We start from the raw sequence: 18,714 nt of genomic DNA, 5'->3' as shown, positions 1-18,714 counted from the left end.
TCTCTGTCTCAATCTTTGCTGCCTTGATTTGCTTTTTACAGAATTTATTTAATTTTCTGTATTTATTTAATGCCTCCTCACTACCTACTTCCTTTAATTCTCTAAATGCTTTCCTTTTGTCCCTTATTGCGCCCCTTACAGCTCTATTTAGCCATATTGGCTTCCTCCTATTTCTAGTATGTTTATTCCCATACGGTATATACTGTGCACAGGTCCTATCCATGATGCTAATAAACGTCTCCCATTTTCTTTGTGTATTTTTGTGTCTCAGGATATCGTCCCAGTTAATTGCACCAAGATCCTCTCTCATCCGTTGGAAATTTGCCCTCCTGAAGTTTAGTGTCCTTGTCACCCCCCTACTACCCATCTTATTAAAGGTTACATGAAAACGTATTATTTTGTGGTCACTATTCCCCAAGTGACCCCCAACCCTTATATTTGATATGCAGTCTGGCCTGTTGGTTAATATTAGGTCTAGCAGTGCCCCCTTCCTTGTTGGGTCCTGAACCAGTTGTGAAAGGTAATTGTCTCTCATAGTTGTCAAAAACCGATTACCTTTGCTGGAACTGCAGGTTTCTGTTCCCCAATCTATTTCAGGGTAGTTGAAGTCCCCCATAATAATGACTTCTCCTTGAGTCGCAGCTTCATCTATTTGCTTTACGAGGATATTCTCCATTGCTTCCATTAGTTTTGGAGATTTATAACAAACCCCTATCAGTAATTTATTATTTTTTCCCCCTCCCCTTATCTCCACCCACAGGGACTCTACATTTTCATTAAATTCACCTATATTATCACGCAGGATGGGTTTTAAGGCAGATTTTACATATAGACACACCCCTCCCCCTCGCTTATCTGTACGGTCATTTCTGAACAGGCTATAGCCCTGCAAGTTAACAGCCCAGTCATGGCTCTCATACAGCCACGTCTCAGATATCCCCACCATGTCATAATTATGCTCCAACTACATTAGTTCTAATTCATCCATTTTGTTGGCGAGGCTTCTGGCATTAGTATACATGCACTTGATGTTCCTCTCTGTACCTCTATTCTTTCTTAAATTACTAACTGTTCTAACCCCACCCCCCATGCCACCGCCACCCCCAACTTCCTTATTTGTGCCCAGGTCTCTATCTGCACTATCTTCCCCTCCTATAAAATGAATACCCTCCCCCCCCCAATCCCTAGTTTAAACACTCCTCCAACCTTCTAACCATTTTCTCCCCCAGCACAGCTGCACCTTCCCCATTGAGGTGCAGCCCGTCCCTAGCGTAGAGCCTGTAGCCAACTGAGAAGTCGGCCCAGTTCTGCAGGAACCCAAACCCCTCCTTCCTACACCAATTCTTGAGCCACTTATTAACCTCCCTAATCTCCAGTTGCCTCTCTGGCGTGGCACGTGGTACAGGCAGTATTTCGGAAAATACCACGTTGGAGGTCCTTGCTTTCAGCTTGCAGCCTAATTCCCTGAAATCATCTTTAAGGACCTTCCACCTACGTTGCTCAGACTGTCCTGAAGCAGATGGCGTTTGTGACTCCTCATCCTCCACCTCTTCCACAACCTCATCCCTTAGCAATTGCAGTGTTTTTTTATGCAGGCAGATAAGGGGGATAGTCATGCTGACTAGTGCATCATCTGCACTCGCCATCCGCATGGAATCATCGAAAGCATGCAAAACCTGGCAGATGTCCTTCATAGTGGCCCACTCAGTGGTTGTGAAGTCTAAACGGCGCGCAGTGCGACTTCTTTGCACCTGATGCAGCTGGTACTCAATTACTGCTGCCTGCTGCTCACACAACCACTCCAACATATGTAACGTTGAATTCCACCTGGTGGGTAGGTCACATATGATGCGATGTTCCGGAAGGTGGAATCGACGCTGCAGAGCTGCAATGCACGATCTTGCCATGCTGGAACGCCGCAAGTGAGCACACTCCAGGCGGACCTTGTGCAGCAGTGCATCAAGATCCGGATAGTCCCACAAAAAACTCTGCACGACCAAGTTGAGCACATGTGCCAGACATGGGATGTGAGTGAGGTTGCCGAGGCCCAGAGCTGCCACCAGATTTCGGCCATTGTCACACACTACCATGCCTGGCTGGAGATTCGCTGGCACAAACCACACATCGCTCTCCTGCTTGATGGCATTACAGAGCTCCTGCGCTGTGTGGCTTCGATTCCCCAAAGAAACTAATTTCAATACGGCCTGTTGACGTTTTGCCACGGCTGTGCTCATATCGGTCGTAACATGTAAGCGTTAAGGGGTCCATGTGGAGGTGGACTGTGACGGCTCCTGCAGCGCTGATTCAGAGGAACTGGAGTATGAGGAGGAGTCAATGTGTACAGACTGGATTCCTGCAATCCTTGGAGTTGCCAGAACACGTACAGCGCCACTCTCAAGATCTGTACCCGGCTAAATAACATTTACCCAAAAGGGCAGTGAGGGAAAGGTATCCTCCCTGTCCATGGTGACTGGTCCACACATCGGTGGTGAGGTGGACCTTGCTACTGACGGTGTTTAGTAGCACATGTTTAATGTTTCCCTCCACATGCTTTTGCAGGGCAGGGACGGCTTGCCTGCTGAAATAAAAGCGGCTGGGCATGTTGTATTGTGGGACTGCCAATGCCATGAAGTTACGGAAGGGGTCAGTCTCCACCAGCCGGAATGACAGCATTTCAAGGGACAGTAGTTTTGCAATTCCAGCATTCAGAGCCTGTGCTCGGGGGTGGAATGGCCGCCTTTTCTCCCATGCCTGTGCTACTGATGGCTGTAGACTGGGCTGGGAATGTGAGGATGACAGGGAACGTGGTGCTGTGGGTGAATTACACTGGGTCTCTGTACAACAGTGCCAGAGGTTCTTCCATGGCGATCCTGTGAGGAAGCCGAACCAGCTGTGTGTGAGCTGGAGGAAGAGGCTACAACACGACCTGAAGAGGTGGTAGGTGCCGCTGTCGGTTGGCCTAGGTCTTCAGTGTGTTTTTGTATCTCCACCACGTGCTTGGTCCGCACATGTTTCCACATATTTGTGGTATTGAGGCTGCTGACACTTTTCCCTCTTTTGACTTTCTGATTACACAGCTTGCATTTGACAAAGCAAATGTCATCTGCAACTGTGTCAAAAAAGGACCAGGCACTGCAAGTCTTCGGAGCGCCCGTTTTGGCTTTTGGAAGAGGCATGCTCCTAATGGGTCCCGAAGTGGAGGCTACAGGCAACGCAGTCTTCCCCCCTCCCTCTCCCTCCTTTTTGGGCCGTTCGCGGAATCTCTTCCTCAGAGCTGCTCCCACCACCTTCCTGTACCTCATGCCATGATGGGTCAAGGACCTCATCATCCACACTACCCTCTTCCAACAACTGCTTCTCCTGGGTAGTCTCGGCAGCACAGTACGCACCAGAAAGTGGCACCTGAGTCTCATCATCAGATGCGTTCTGAGGTGTGCTGACCGGAGGCACTGGCCCACCCGCCTCTTCAGATTCAGAGAGACAAAGCAGTTGGGCATCCCTGCATACTGCCTCTTATTCCATTTCTGGAATGCTGCTTGGCTGTCCCCCTCTTTCCAAGCCAAGAGATTCAGAGAACAGAAGTAGAGATGACTGTTGTGAATTCTGCTTTTGGGCTCCCTCCGGTGGTTGTAGGTGGTAATGCAGTTGCCCCTGAGTTGCAGTCCTGGTCAGGTGTATCTGCTGATTGCAGTTCTGACTGGGGTATTTAGGCGTGCAGGATTCATTAGTCCTTGCCAGTTGTCAATTGTTGTTGGGAGGTGTTGGACCTCTGCTTGGTTCCTCCTGCCTTTCTGCCAAATCAGCAAAGATAAGTGTCTGGTTTTTTTTTCCTGTGGCACACATGCTATGTGCTTCACAATTTAGTGCTATTCTTTGTGTTTTCTTGTCCAGCTTAGATTGTCAGTATTTTCTCAGTCTTGTTGGATTCTCTGGAGTGGCAGATATACATTCCATGTCTTTAGTTAGATTGTGGAACTTTTTGTATTATCTGCTGTGGATATTTTTGGAAGGGTTTTAATACTGACCGCCTAGTAATCTGTCCTATCCTTTCCTATTTAGCTAGAGTGGCCTCTTTTGCTAAATCTTGTTTTCTACCTGCGTGTGTCTATTCTTCTCCTACTCACAGTCATTATTCGTGGGGGGGCTGCCTATCCTTTGGGGGTCTGCTCTGAGGCAAGGTAGCATTCCTATTTCCATCTATAGGGGTATTTAGTCCTCCAGCTGTGTCGAGGTGTCTAGGGTATGTTAGGCACACCCCACGGCTACTTCTAGTTGTGGTGTTAGTTCAGGATTTGCGGTCAGTACAGGTTCCACCTACTCCAGAGAAAGTTTCATGCGGCTCCAAGGTCACCAGATCATAACAGTACAACTGGCCAATAATGAGTTAAATGCATCTCAGAAGAAGGGAAGAAAGGTGTTGAGCCATTTTTTTTTCTGCAGTCTGTTTTGTCTTCTCTTCCCTCTTTATTTATGGGTGGCTGAGGAGTCTTGTGCCAGCATGGATTTTCAGGAATTAGCTTCTCGTGTAGACCAGCTTGCTGCTAGGGTACAGGATATTTCTGATTATATTGTTCAGACTCCTGCTTTAGAGCCGAAGATTCCTACTCCTGATTTGTTTTTTGGTGATAGGTCCAAATTTTGGGGTTTTAAAAACAATTGTAAACTGTTTTTTGCTCTGAGACCGCGATCCTCCGGTGATTCCATTCAGCAGGTTAAAATTGTCATCTCCCTGCTGCGTGGCGATCCACAGGATTGGGCATTTTCCCTGGAATCTGGGAATCCGGCCTTGCTTAATGTAGATTCCTTTTTTCAGGCTTTAGGATTATTATATGATGAACCGAATTCTGTGGATCAAGCGGAGAAAACCTTGTTGGCCCTGTCTCAGGGTCAAGAGGCGGCAGAATTGTATTGTCAGAAATTTAGAAAATGGTCTGTGTTGACTAAATGGAATGATGATGCTTTGGCGGCAATTTTCAGAAAGGGTCTTTCTGAATCCGTTAAAGATGTTATGGTGGGGTTTCCCACGCCTTCCGGTCTGAGTGATTCTATGTCTCTGGCCATTCAGATTGATCGGCGTTTGCGGGAGCGTCAAACTGTGCGCGCTGTGGAGTCATCCTTAGAGCAAAGTCCTGAGCCTATGCAGTGTGATAGGATTTTGTCTAGAACGGAACGACAAGGATTCAGACGTCAGAATAGGTTGTGTTATTATTGTGGCGACGCTTCTCATGTCATTTCAGTCTGCCCTAAGCGGACAAAAAGGATCGCTAGTTCATTTACTATCAGTACTGTACAACCTAAAATTTCTGTTATCGGTGTCCTTGATCTGCTCATTGTCATCATTTTCTGTCATGGCGTTTGTGGATTCTGGCACCGCCTTGAACTTAATGGATTTTGAGTTTGCCAGGCGTTGTGGTTTTCCCTTGCAGCCTTTGCAGAACCCTATTCGTTTAAGGGGGATTGATGCTACACCTTTGGCTAAAAATAAGCCCCAGTTTTGGACACAGGTGACCATGCACATGGCGCCAGCCCATCAGGAAGATTGTCGATTTCTGGTGTTGCATAATTTGCATGATGTTATCGTGCTGGGTTTCCCGTGGTTGCAGGTACATAATCCTGTGTTGGATTGGAAATCTATGTCTGTGACTAGTTGGGGTTGTCAGGGGGTTCATAATGATGTTCCTTTGATGTCAATCTCCTCTTCTTCCTCTTCTGAAATTCCAAAGTTTTTGTCTGATTTTCAGGATGTATTTGATGAGCCCAAGTCCAGTTCCCTTCCACCGCATAGGGACTGTGATTGTGCTATTGACTTGATTCCAGGCAGTAAGTTTCCTAAGGGCCGACTTTTCAACCTGTCTGTGCCTGAACATACCGCAATGGGGAGTTATGTTAAGGAGTCTTTGGAGAAAGGGCATATTCGGCTATCTTCTTCACCGTTGGGAGCAGGTTTTTTTTTTTGTTGCTAAGAAGGATGGCTCCTTGAGACCTTGTATTGATTATCGCCTCTTGAATAAGATCACGGTCAAGTTTCAATACCCTTTACCTTTGCTTTCCGATTTGTTTGCTAGGATTAAGGGGGCTAGTTGGTTTACGAAGATTGACCTTCGGGGGGCATATAATCTTGTTCGTATTAAGCAGGGTGATGAATGGAAAACTGCGTTTAATACGCCCGAAGGCCATTTTGAATACCTTGTGATGCCATTCGGGCTCACTAATGCTCCATCTGTTTTTCAATCCTTCATGCATGATATCTTCCGGACTTATATTGATAAATTCTTGATTGTATATTTGGACGATATTTTGATTTTTTCCGATGATTGGAAGTCTCATGTGGAACAGGTCAGGATGGTATTTCAGATCCTTCGTGACAATGCCTTGTTTGTGAAGGGGTCTAAGTGTCTCTTTGGGGTGCAGAAGGTTTCTTTTTGGGACTTTATTTTTTCCCCCTCATCTATGGAGATGGATCCGGTTAAGGTTCAGGCCATTCATGATTGGATTCAACCCACATCCGTGAAGAGCCTTCAGAAATGTTTGGGTTTTGCAAATTTTTATCGCCGTTTCATTGCTAACTTCTCCAGCGTGGTTAAACCCTTGACTGATTTGACGAAAAAAGGCGCTGATGTGGCGAATTGGTCCTCTGCGGCTGTCTCTGCCTTTCAGGAGCTTAAACGCCGATTTACTTCTGCTCCGGTGTTGCGCCAACCAGATGTTTCTCTTCCGTTTCAGGTTGAGATTGATGCTTCTGAGATTGGGGCAGGGGCCGTTTTGTCTCAGAGGGATTCTGTTGGTTCTTTGATGAAACCGTGTGCCTTCTTCTCCCGCAAGTTTTTGCCTGCTGAACGCAATTATGATGTCGGCAATCGGGAGTTGTTGGCTATGAATTGGGCGTTTGAGGAGTGGCGACATTGGCTTGAGGGAGCTAAGCACCGTATTGTGGTCCTGACCGATCATAAGAATTTGATTTACCTCAAGTCTGCCAAACGGCTGAGTCCTAGACAGGCTCGATGGTGCTTGTTTTTTTCCCGTTTTGATTTCGTGGTTTCGTATCTTCCGGGTTCTAAGAATATTCAGGCTGATAGGCCTGATCGCTGTCCTGTGGTGAAATTGTTTGTTCCTGACAGATGGACTAGTAGAGTGATTTCTGAGGTTCACTGTTCTGTGTTGGCTGGTCATCCTGGTATTTTTGGTACCAGAGATTTGGTTGGTAGGTCCTTTTGGTGGCCTTCATTGTCACGTGATGTGCGTTCTTTTGTGCAGTCCTGTGGGACTTGTGCGTGGGCCAAGCCTTGTTGTTCCCGTGCTAGTGGGTTACTTTTGCCATTGCCGGTCCCTGAGAGGCCCTGGACGCATATTTCTATGGATTTTATTTCTGATCTTCCGGTTTCCCAGAGGATGTCGGTTATCTGGGTTGTTTGTGACCGGTTTTCTAAGATGGTTCATTTGGTGCCTTTGCCTAAATTGCCTTCCTCTTCAGAGTTGGTTCCATTGTTTTTTCAGCATGTGGTTCGTTTGCATGGTATTCCGGAGAATATTGTGTCCGACAGAGGTTCCCAGTTTGTTGCTAGGTTTTGGCGGGCCTTTTGTGCTAGGCTGGGCATTGATTTGTCTTTTTCTTCTGCATTTCATCCTCAGACAAATGGCCAGACCGAGCGAACTAATCAGACTTTGGAGACTTATTTGAGATGCTTTGTGTCTGCCGATCAGGATGATTGGGTGGCCTTTTTGCCATTGGCCGAGTTTGCCCTTAATAATCGGGCTTGTTTGGCTACTTTGGTTTCGCCTTTTTTTTGTAATTTTGGTTTTCATCCTCGTTTTTCTTCAGGGCAGGTTGAGCCTTCTGACTGTCCTGGTGTGGATTCTGTGGTTGACAGGTTGCAGCAGATTTGGGCTCATGTGGTGGACAATTTGGTGTTGTCTCAGGAGGAGGCTCAACGTTTTGCTAACCGTCGTCGGTGTGATGGTTCCCGGCTTCGGGTTGGGGATTTGGTTTGGTAGTCTTCCCGTCATGTTCCTATGAAGGTCTCTTCCCCTAAGTTTAAGCCTCAGTTTATTGGTCCTTATAGGATTTCTGAGATTATTAATCCAGTGTCTTTTCGATTGGCGCTTCCGGCCTCTTTTGTTATCCATAATGTCTTCCATAGATCTTTATTGCGGAAATATGTGGTGCCCGTTGTTCCCTCTGTTGATCCTCCGGCCCCTGTTTTGGTTGATGGAGAGTTGGAGTATGTGGTTGAGAAGATTTTGGATTCTCGTTTTTCGAGGCGGAGGCTTCAGTACCTTGTCAAATGGAAGGGTTATTGCCAGGAGAATAATTCTTGGGTTTTTGCTTCTGATGTCCATGCTGCTGATTTGGTTCATGCTTTTCATCTGGCTCGTCCTGATCGGCCTGGGGGCTCTGGTGAGGGTTCGGTGACCCCTCCTCAAGGGGGGGGGGGTACTGTTGTGAATTCTGCTTTTGGGCTCCCTCCGGTGGTTGTAGGTGGTAATGCAGTTGCCCCTGAGTTGCAGTCCTGGTCAGGTGTATCTGCTGATTGCAGTTCTGACTGGGGTATTTAGGCGTGCAGGATTCATTAGTCCTTGCCAGTTGTCAATTGTTGTTGGGAGGTGTTGGACCTCTGCTTGGTTCCTCCTGCCTTTCTGCCAAATCAGCAAAGATAAGTGTCTGGTTTTTTTTTCCTGTGGCACACATGCTATGTGCTTCACAATTTAGTGCTATTCTTTGTGTTTTCTTGTCCAGCTAAGATTGTGTCAGTATTTTCTCAGTCTTGTTGGATTCTCTGGAGTGGCAGATATACATTCCATGTCTTTAGTTAGATTGTGGAACTTTTTGTATTATCTGCTGTGGATATTTTTGGAAGGGTTTTAATACTGACCGCCTAGTAATCTGTCCTATCCTTTCCTATTTAGCTAGAGTGGCCTCTTTTGCTAAATCTTGTTTTCTACCTGCGTGTGTCTATTCTTCTTCTACTCACAGTCATTATTCGTGGGGGGCTGCCTATCCTTTGGGGGTCTGCTCTGAGGCAAGGTAGCATTCCTATTTCCATCTATAGGGGTATTTAGTCCTCCGGCTGTGTCGAGGTGTCTAGGGTATGTTAGGCACACCCCATGGCTACTTCTAGTTGCGGTGTTAGTTCAGGATTTGCGGTCAGTACAGGTTCCACCTACTCCAGAGAAAGTTTCATGCGGCTCCAAGGTCACCAGATCATAACAGATGACTCCTTTATGGGGCTCTTTGACTGCCTGGGCAATTTGGCAGGTGGTGAAGAGACAGATGGGTGCTCTTCAGTGCTCTGTGCCTGAGAGGATGTGGCACTAATTGAAGTCGATGCGTTAGCTGCCATTCATCCGACAACGGCTTCAATTTGTTCGTCCCGCAGCAGTGGGGTACGGTGAGCTCCTACAAAGCTGCGCATGAAGGACTGTTCCCTGGTAAATCTGGGGGATGATGAGTCACCGGTGCCCGCAGCAGGCACAGAATCCCCATGTCCTCTCCCTGCAGAAACTCCACGCCCACTACCACGTGCCTTACTCCCTGCCTTCTTCATCTTGGTAGACTGATAAAGAGAGGCAGAAAAGTACTAAGGGCTTAGTGTGCTTATTCCTGAACAGCTGCTAACAGGTATAAGAAACACTAATTTTATAAAGTGTGGACTAGACTTTAATATGAGCTAATGTGGCCTACACAACTGTAAAGTGGAGTGTTTGGTGAACTTTTAACTTTTAGTTTTTTCGCAGAACAGACTACAGCGTGAACTGAACTCACACAGAGACCTTGCAGACAGCCGTGAATGGTGCTGCAAGGCCAAAAAAAGCTCCTCTATGTACTCCTATATACAGGTCCTTCTCAAAAAATTAGCATATAGTGTTAAATTTCATTATTTACCATAATGTAATGATTACAATTAAACTTTCATATATTATAGATTCATTATCCACCAACTGAAATTTGTCAGGTCTTTTATTGTTTTAATACTGATGATTTTGGCATACAACTCCTGATAACCCAAAAAACCTGTCTCAATAAATTAGCATATCAAGAAAAGGTTCTCTAAATGACCTATTACCCTAATCTTCTGAATCAACTAATTAACTCTAAACACATGCAAAAGATACCTGAGGCTTTTAAAAACTCCCTGCCTGGTTCATTACTCAAAACCCCCATCATGGGTAAGACTAGCGACCTGACAGATGTCAAGAAGGCCATCATTGACACCCTCAAGCAAGAGGGTAAGACCCAGAAAGAAATTTCTCAACAAATAGGCTGTTCCCAGAGTGCTGTATCAAGGCACCTCAATGGTAAGTCTGTTGGAAGGAAACAATGTGGCAGAAAACGCTGTACAACGAGAAGAGGTGACCGGAACCTGAGGAAGCAGTGGACTGAGTCTGGTGTGGAAACATCCAGAGCCACCGTGCACAGGCGTGTGCAGGAAATGGGCTACAGGTGCCGCATTCCCCAGGTAAAGCCACTTTTGAACCATAAACAGCGGCAGAAGCGCCTGACCTGGGCTACAGAGAAGCAGCACTGGACTGTTGCTAAGTGGTCCCAAGTACTTTTTTCTGATGAAAGCAAATTTTGCATGTCATTCGGAAATCAAGGTGCCAGAGTCTGGAGGAAGACTGGGGAGAAGGAAATGCCAAAACGCCTGAAGTCCAGTGTCAAGTACCCACAGTCAGTGATGGTGTGGGGTGCCATGTCAGCTGCTGGTGTTGGTCCACTGTGTTTCATCAAGGGCAGGGTCAATGCAGCTAGCTATCAGGAGATTTTGGAGCACTTCATGCTTCCATCGGCTGAAATGCTTTATGGAGATGAAGATTTCATTTTTCATCACGACCTGGCACCTGCTCACAGTGCCAAAACCACTGGTAAATGGTTTACTGACCATGGTATTACTGTGCTCAATTGGCCTGCCAACTCTCCTGACCTGAACCCCATAGAGAATCTGTGGGATATTGTGAAGAGAAAGTTGAGAGACGCAAGACCCAACACACTGGATGAGCTTAAGGCCGCTATTGAAGCATCCTGGGCCTCCATAACATCTCAGCAGTGTCACAGGCTGATTGCCTCCATGCCACGCCGCATTGAAGCAGTCATTTCTGCCAAAGGATTCCCGACCAAGTATTGAGTGCATAACTGAACATTATTATTTGATGTTTTTTTTGTTTGTTATTAAAAAACACTTTTATTTGATTGGACGGGTGAAATATGCTAATTTATTGAGACAGGTTTTTTGGGTTATCAGGAGTTGTATGCCAAAATCATCAGTATTAAAACAATAAAAGACCTGACAAATTTCAGTTGGTGGATAATGAATCTATAATATATGAAAGTTTAATTGTAATCATTACATTATGGTAAATAATGAAATTTAACACTATATGCTAATTTTTTGAGAAGGACCTGTAGTGTTTTTCCACAATCTAGCAGGATATGGATGGAAACTAATAGGATAAATCTGGAACAATGCGCAGCAGGCAGCACTAATTGAAAAAAGGACAGTGGACCAGTATGAGGCAGTGACACATGCTGAGCTGACTACAACCAGCTGTGGCTGCAGAACAGACTACAGAGTGAGCTGCACTCACACAGAGACCTTGCAGACAGCCGTGAACGGCGCTGCAAGGCAAAAAAAGCTCCTCTATGTACTCCTATATAGTGTTTTTCCACAATCTAGCAGGATACGGATGGAAACTCACTAATAGCATAAATCAGGAACAATGTGCAGCAGGCAGCACTAATTGAAAAAAGGACAATGGAACAGTTTGAGGCAGTGACGCACGCTGAGCTGTCTACAACCGGCTGTGGCTGCAGAACAGACTACAGAGTGAGCTGCACTCACACAGAGACCTTACAGACAGCCGTGAACAGCGCTGCAAGGCAAAAACAAGGTTCTCACACAACGGTTGCTAAATTAGCCTGGTGAAGCACAATGAAGCAAATCGCTATCTCAAACTGGCCCTCAGTCAGAACACAGCGTCCTGTCCCTAACTGAATTCACAGCAGAGTGAACCCAAAATGGTGGCGGCGAATTTTATAGTGTATCATGCATTATTTCAGCAGCCAATCACAGCCATGCCAGTAGTTACATGACTAACATGCATAACAGGATGTGCCCACACTTCTTAGGATTCCTCATTGGCTGATTTAAATCAAACTGGCTCATTGAATTATGGGAACTTCCGATTCCGGTATCCGATATTGAGAAAGTATCAGAACTCAGTATCAGAATTCCGATACCGTGAATATCGCCTGATACCCAATATTTGCAGTATCGGAATGCTCAACACTACTCATCACTACTCCTCAAAATTCGGTGACCCCGCTCTGTAACTTCTTCTCAGCACTCGGTGACCCAAATCTGTAACTGCTCCTCAGCACTCAGTGACCCCACTCTGCAAATGCACCTCAGCACTCAGTGATCCAGCTTTGTAACTGCTCCTTACACTCAGTGACCTCGCTATGTAACCGCTCCTCAGCACTCAGTGATCCTGCTTTGTAACTGCTCCTCAGCACTCAGTGACCTCGCTATGTAACTGCTCCTCAGCACTCAGCAGGTACGGACTGGGGATGAAATTCAGTTCTGGCATTTGAAATCACACAGGCCCATGCTGTCCCCATCCCCATGAACCAGATGTGGAGAACACTGATTCTGTTAACAACATAGCAGACAAAGCGGCCCATGACCAGACAGGCCCTTCTAGAATTTGCCAGAATTGCCAGTCCGGCCCTGGCACTCATTGACCCCATTCTGTAACTGCTCCTCAGCACTCAGTGACTCCGCTTTGTGACTGCTCCTCTGCACTCAGTGAGCCTGCTTTGTAACTGCTAAACAGCACTCAGTGACCCCGCTCTGTAACTGCTCCTCAGCACTCAGTGACCTCGCTCTGTAACTGCTCCTCAGCACTCAGTGACCTCGTTCTGTAACTGCTCCTCAGCACTCAGTGACCCCGCTCTGTAACTGCTCCTCAGTACTCAGTGACCCTGCATTGTAACTACTCCTTAGCACTCGGTGATCCCACTCTGTAACTGCTCTCAACTCTCAGTAACCCAACTCTGCAACTTCTCCTCAGAACTCAGTGACCCTGCTCTGTAACGGCTCCTCAGCACTCAGTGACCCCATTCTGTAACTGCTCCTCAGCACTCTGTGACTCCACTCTATAACTGCTCCTCAGTACTCAGTGACCCCGCATTGTAACTGCTTCTCAGCACTCAGTGACCCTGCTTTGTAACTACTCCTTGGCACTCGGTGATCCCACTCTGTAACTGCTCTCAACTCTCAGTAACCCAACTCTGCAACTTCTCCTCAGAACTCAGTGACCCTGCTCTGTAATGGCTCCTCAGCACTCAGTGACCTCACTCTGTAACTGCTCCTCAGCACTCAGTGACCCCGCTCTGTAACTGCTCCTCAGCACTCAGTGACCTCGTTCTGTAACTGCTCCTCAGCACTCAGTGACCCCGCTCTGTAACTGCTCCTCAGCACTCAGTGACCTCGCTCTGTAACTGCTCCTCAGCACTCAGTGACCCTGCTTTGTAACTACTCCTTAGCACTCGGTGATCCCACTCTGTAACTGCTCTCAACTCTCAGTAACCCAACTCTGCAACTTCTCCTCAGAACTCAGTGACCCTGCTCTGTAATGGCTCCTCAGCACTCAGTGACCCCATTCTGTAACTGATCCTCAGCACTCGGTGACCCCAATCTGTAACTGCTTCTCCGCTCTCGGTGACCCCACTCTGTAACGTTCTGTGGTTTGCTCGTGTTCCTAAACGCTTCCACAATAACACTCATCACAGGAGATCATGTAATATATACAATAGAAGACATTTTACAATCTTATGTTTCCTATCATAGAATCACACTGGTATCAGTGAGCTTTTCAGAATGAGCAATTCTTTCGCAAATGTCAGTAAAGGCTGCCGGCATGGCCGGGGGCTGGATGTTATATACTTGTGATGGGACTGAATGAAAGAACCTGAAATCAATGATTAAGAGGTGATGCACAGAAACCCACATATAAGAACATTGTGTGGCGACCTGTAGACCACATTTTATCGGCTGCACTGACACATGTAATACACATTCTAAAATGTCAGCTCTGAATATTGCTATTTATAACTATGTCTAAAATATCTGAAAGCAATGTGCGCAGCTTACCCAGTGAAAGGCAGCAGCAGGCTGTAATGAGGAGGAGGGGGCTCTCAGAAATCCCAGCCATCCTGTCCAATGGGCTCTCACACCGGCGAGGATGAGCGAGATGCCGCTTGCGGTTCGCACACCGGCCCCTTTGCAGTGAATGCTAATATTCCGTCATATCAATAAAGGATTCAGATACACATAGACTTTGGAAACTTTGTGACCAGTGTTTGCTGATGAGTGAGCGGCCTCCTCCTGGAGACTGTTCTGACACCCCCCTCCTCTATTCATCAGCAGGGGGAGGAAGAGGCAGAGAAAACTCCAACTTCCTTTTACTTCATTCCCTAATTTCCATGGCTTCTCCCTGCTGCTTTTCAGTGCTCAGATGTTAAATCCACGGCATTGTGTGTGAATTTCTTCCTGAATAAATACTGCACCACCCCAGGTTATACTGCACATGATACTAAAGCTGCGTTTCTCAGAGTTTAGCATTTGCCAAAACGTGAAGCTAGAGCGACTACTTCTATTTCATTAAAGCACCACTTCAGCATTTTATTTCAGCACAGGAGTGGTATCACTAATCCATGTTCCCTGTCCCTAGTATTATACTCATTAACCGCTGTCTTTAGCTTTCCAGTCCCACTCTGCCATATTGGTGGGTCCTGGCTTCAAATCCCACCAAGGACAGCATCTGTAAGGAGTTTGTACAGGTCCTTCTCAAAAAATTAGCATATAGTGTTAAATTTCATTATTTACCATAATGTAATGATTACAATTAAACTTTCATATATTATAGATTCATTATCCACCAACTGAAATTTGTCAGGTCTTTTATTGTTTTAATACTGATGATTTTGGCCTACAACTCCTGATAACCCAAAAAACCTGTCTCAATAAATTAGCATATTTCACCCGTCCAATCAAATAAAAGTGTTTTTTAATAACAAACAAAACCATCAAATAATAATGTTCAGTTATGCACTCAATACTTGGTCGGGAATCCTTTGGCAGAAATGACTGCTTCAATGCGGCGTGGCATGGAGGCAATCAGCCTGTGACACTGCTGAGATGTTATGGAGGCCCAGGATGCTTCAATAGCGGCCTTAAGCTCTTCCAGAGTGTTGGGTCTTGCGTCTCTCAACTTTCTCTTCACAATATCCCACAGATTCTCTATGGGGTTCAGGTCAGGAGAGTTGGCAGGCCAATTGAGCACAGTAATACCACGGTCAGTAAACCATTTACCAGTGGTTTTGGCACTGTGAGCAGGTGCCAGGTCGTGCTGAAAAATGAAATCTTCATCTCCATAAAGCATTTCAGCCGATGGAAGCATGAAGTGCTCCAAAATCTCCTGATAGCTAGCTGCATTGACCCTGCCCTTGATGAAACACAGTGGACCAACACCAGCAGCTGACATGGCACCCCACACCATCACTGACTGTGGGTACTTGACACTGGACTTCAGGCATTTTGGCATTTCCTTCTCCCCAGTCTTCCTCCAGACTCTGGCACCTTGATTTCCGAATGACATGCAAAATTTGCTTTCATCAGAAAAAAGTACTTGGGACCACTTAGCAACAGTCCAGTGCTGCTTCTCTGTAGCCCAGGTCAGGCGCTTCTGCCGCTGTTTATGGTTCAAAAGTGGCTTTACCTGGGGAATGCGGCACCTGTAGCCCATTTCCTGCACACGCCTGTGCACGGTGGCTCTGGATGTTTCCACACCAGACTCAGTCCACTGCTTCCTCAGGTTCCCCAAGGTCTGGAATCGGTCCTTCTCCACAATCTTCCTCAGGGTCCGGTCACCTCTTCTCGTTGTACAGCGTTTTCTGCCACATTGTTTCCTTCCAACAGACTTACCATTGAGGTGCCTTGATACAGCACTCTGGGAACAGCCTATTTGTTGAGAAATTTCTTTCTGGGTCTTACCCTCTTGCTTGAGGGTGTCAATGATGGCCTTCTTGACATCTGTCAGGTCGCTAGTCTTACCCATGATGGGGGTTTTGAGTAATGAACCAGGCAGGGAGTTTTTAAAAGCCTCAGGTATCTTTTGCATGTGTTTAGAGTTAATTAGTTGATTCAGAAGATTAGGGTAATAGGTCATTTAGAGAACCTTTTCTTGATATGCTAATTTATTGAGACAGGTTTTTTGGGTTATCAGGAGTTGTAGGCCAAAATCATCAGTATTAAAACAATAAAAGACCTGACAAATTTCAGTTGGTGGATAATGAATCTATAATATATGAAAGTTTAATTGTAATCATTACATTATGGTAAATAATGAAATTTAACACTATATGCTAATTTTTTGAGAAGGACCTGTATGTCCTCCTCGTGTTTGCGTGGGTTTCCTCAAGGTATTCCGGGTTCCTCCCACACTCCAAAAACATACGGATAGGGAATATAGAGTGTGAGTCCCAATGGGGAATTAATGGTGCTAAATAAAGCAATAAATAAATGTTGTAACTACAACTTCTTACTGACCGGAATTCAGAGATAATGGTCACAAACTCTCAATGCAAGTCTATGATATGGAGAAGATGGAAAATATATTTCTTCATTGTCAGTCCATGAAAATCGCAACACACTTGGATGTCATCTGAGTGCAGTCCGATGTCTTTCAGGGACTCATTGACTTGCATGGCCAAATGAGATCTGAATTGCTGCACCATGCCCTCCCACACCAGCCGTCCATCCACCGCCCGCTGTCACCGCTCTTCGCATTTTCAGAATGCAGACAGCGTTGAATACATTGGTGGAGGAGAGACTGACTCTTTTTCCACCACTCATCATGTGAGACAAAAGAAGTAATTATGTCTTTTCATTGTGTCAGCTGTGCACTGTGAATAGTCAGTGCACCGGAGTCAGGAGCAGAGCGCCGGGAGAATGGGAGCGAGGTGAGTATATGGTATTGGTTTTTTTTCATGTGCATGGGATGTTTGTATGTACATAGGAGACTATGTGGGGGCTCATACTGTATATAGGAGGCTATGTGTTGCTCATACTCTATATAGGGAGATGATGGGCTCATGCTGTATATGCGAGGCTATGTGGGGCTCATGCTGAATATGGGATGCTATGTATGTGTTTATACTGTATATATGGGGCAGTGTGTGGGCTCAAATGGTATATATGGGGGCTGTGTGAGGGCTCACACTGTATATGAGAGGCTATGTGGGGCTAATTCTGTATATGGGATGCTATGTGGAGCTCATGCTGTATATGGATATTTATGTGGGGGATTATACTGTATGCAGGAGGCTATGTTAAATAGGGGGATGTCAGCATACTTAATCTGCTCAATATTAAGTGATACAATTAATATTAATATAAAATAATGTAATAAAAATAATTTGAATTAATATGTTAGTATTAATATTTAGCATAATTAATTTCAGCCTTTTTGGATTGACCCTCCACAGTAGTCATGGTCTCTCATATGGCCCCTTGGGAAAATTAAATGCCCACCCTTGGTTAATGGGGTTGTCCAGTCTAAAATGACAAGTCTGCCACCATTCTGTGAGATGCAGGACCACCATTCCCGAGGTGGAGGCACCAGTGAATCCTCGCAGCGCATAGTGCTTGCACTGGGAGGATTCTCAAGTCTGCAGTTGCACACTGTGACTACAGACTTGTCATTTGAGCTTGAACAACCCCTTTAAAGAGTGTCCCATCTTGTTTTGATTAAAAGTTGTGCAACTTTCACTTTTCATAGATATTTGCTTGTTGTCAATGAATTCAAATATTCTCATTTACATCCAAAGTGTAAAAACCTAGATAGACACATTAAGGGCTCGCTCTCACTGCCGTATAAGATGACCAAAGTTTTTCGGATAGCTCTCAACCCAATATTATACAATGGGGCAGTTCAGATCAGCAAGCTAGGGCGCCCCCAAGTTTTAGGGCCAGGAAAGAAGCCCCTGAAGCTGTTAGTACTTTGACAACTTAGCCATCCAATCTGGTACAGGGGCGTGCTGAGCTGTCAGTGTATTTATTGACAGCTCGACTATCCAATCTGAGACTAGGAGGCGTCGACTGTCTGCAAGTGTTCATTTTCCCAGTTGATTGCCATGCTACTTAACTGAGCTGTTTCTCCCAGACCTCTGCCAGATGTACATTCAGCTAGTGTCACGTTGTTACCGCAACGGAGCAGAGCCAGAAGACCACAGTGTCTGTCACTGTGAATAAGCATTTCTTTGGTGTATTAAAAGTGTTTATTTCTTCCAGCAGAACAGAGGTTAATCGGCCATGTTGAAAATTCCTGTGCTCGGTTAGCCACTCCTTTTCCCTATAAAATCTGGGCTCTATTACCCAGTCCTTGTCAGAGATAGTTTTTGCTGCATGACAAAAGGAGGGAAAGAAGTTGGTATGAGAAGGAGTGCTGAAGGAGTTATAATCAACTGTTGTTTGGTATGTACGCTTGATAATCCCTTATCCTTCCCTGTTTTGCTTTCTTCCCCTTCCTGCACACCCTGGTGAATTCCTCTGTTATATGTGAGTGAATATTTTGTGTGGGTGGAGTTCTCAGTTTCCCCTTGCCTTTGTTGCCATGTTTGTCTAGTTGGTGTACTGCGGTGCACAGTAGCGCCCCATC

General features: G+C 45.8%; 1 protein-coding gene across 1 annotated transcript in view; it reads right to left on the bottom strand.

The window, feature by feature from the left end:
* Positions 1–14,506, bottom strand: part of LOC143770062 (microsomal triglyceride transfer protein-like) — a 225,019-nt gene extending 210,513 nt beyond the window's left edge. The window contains exon 1 of the mRNA XM_077259303.1: positions 14,148–14,506. Coding sequence (XP_077115418.1) covers positions 14,148–14,208 — 61 coding nt within the window. The 5' untranslated portion in view covers positions 14,209–14,506. The remainder of the gene's footprint in view (positions 1–14,147) is intronic.
* Between the last annotated feature and the right edge of the window lie 4,208 nt (positions 14,507–18,714).

This window comes from Ranitomeya variabilis, chromosome 4 (assembly GCF_051348905.1).
Source record: "Ranitomeya variabilis isolate aRanVar5 chromosome 4, aRanVar5.hap1, whole genome shotgun sequence".
NCBI lineage: Eukaryota > Metazoa > Chordata > Amphibia > Anura > Dendrobatidae > Ranitomeya > Ranitomeya variabilis.
This window is presented reverse-complemented; position numbering and strand designations above follow the sequence as displayed.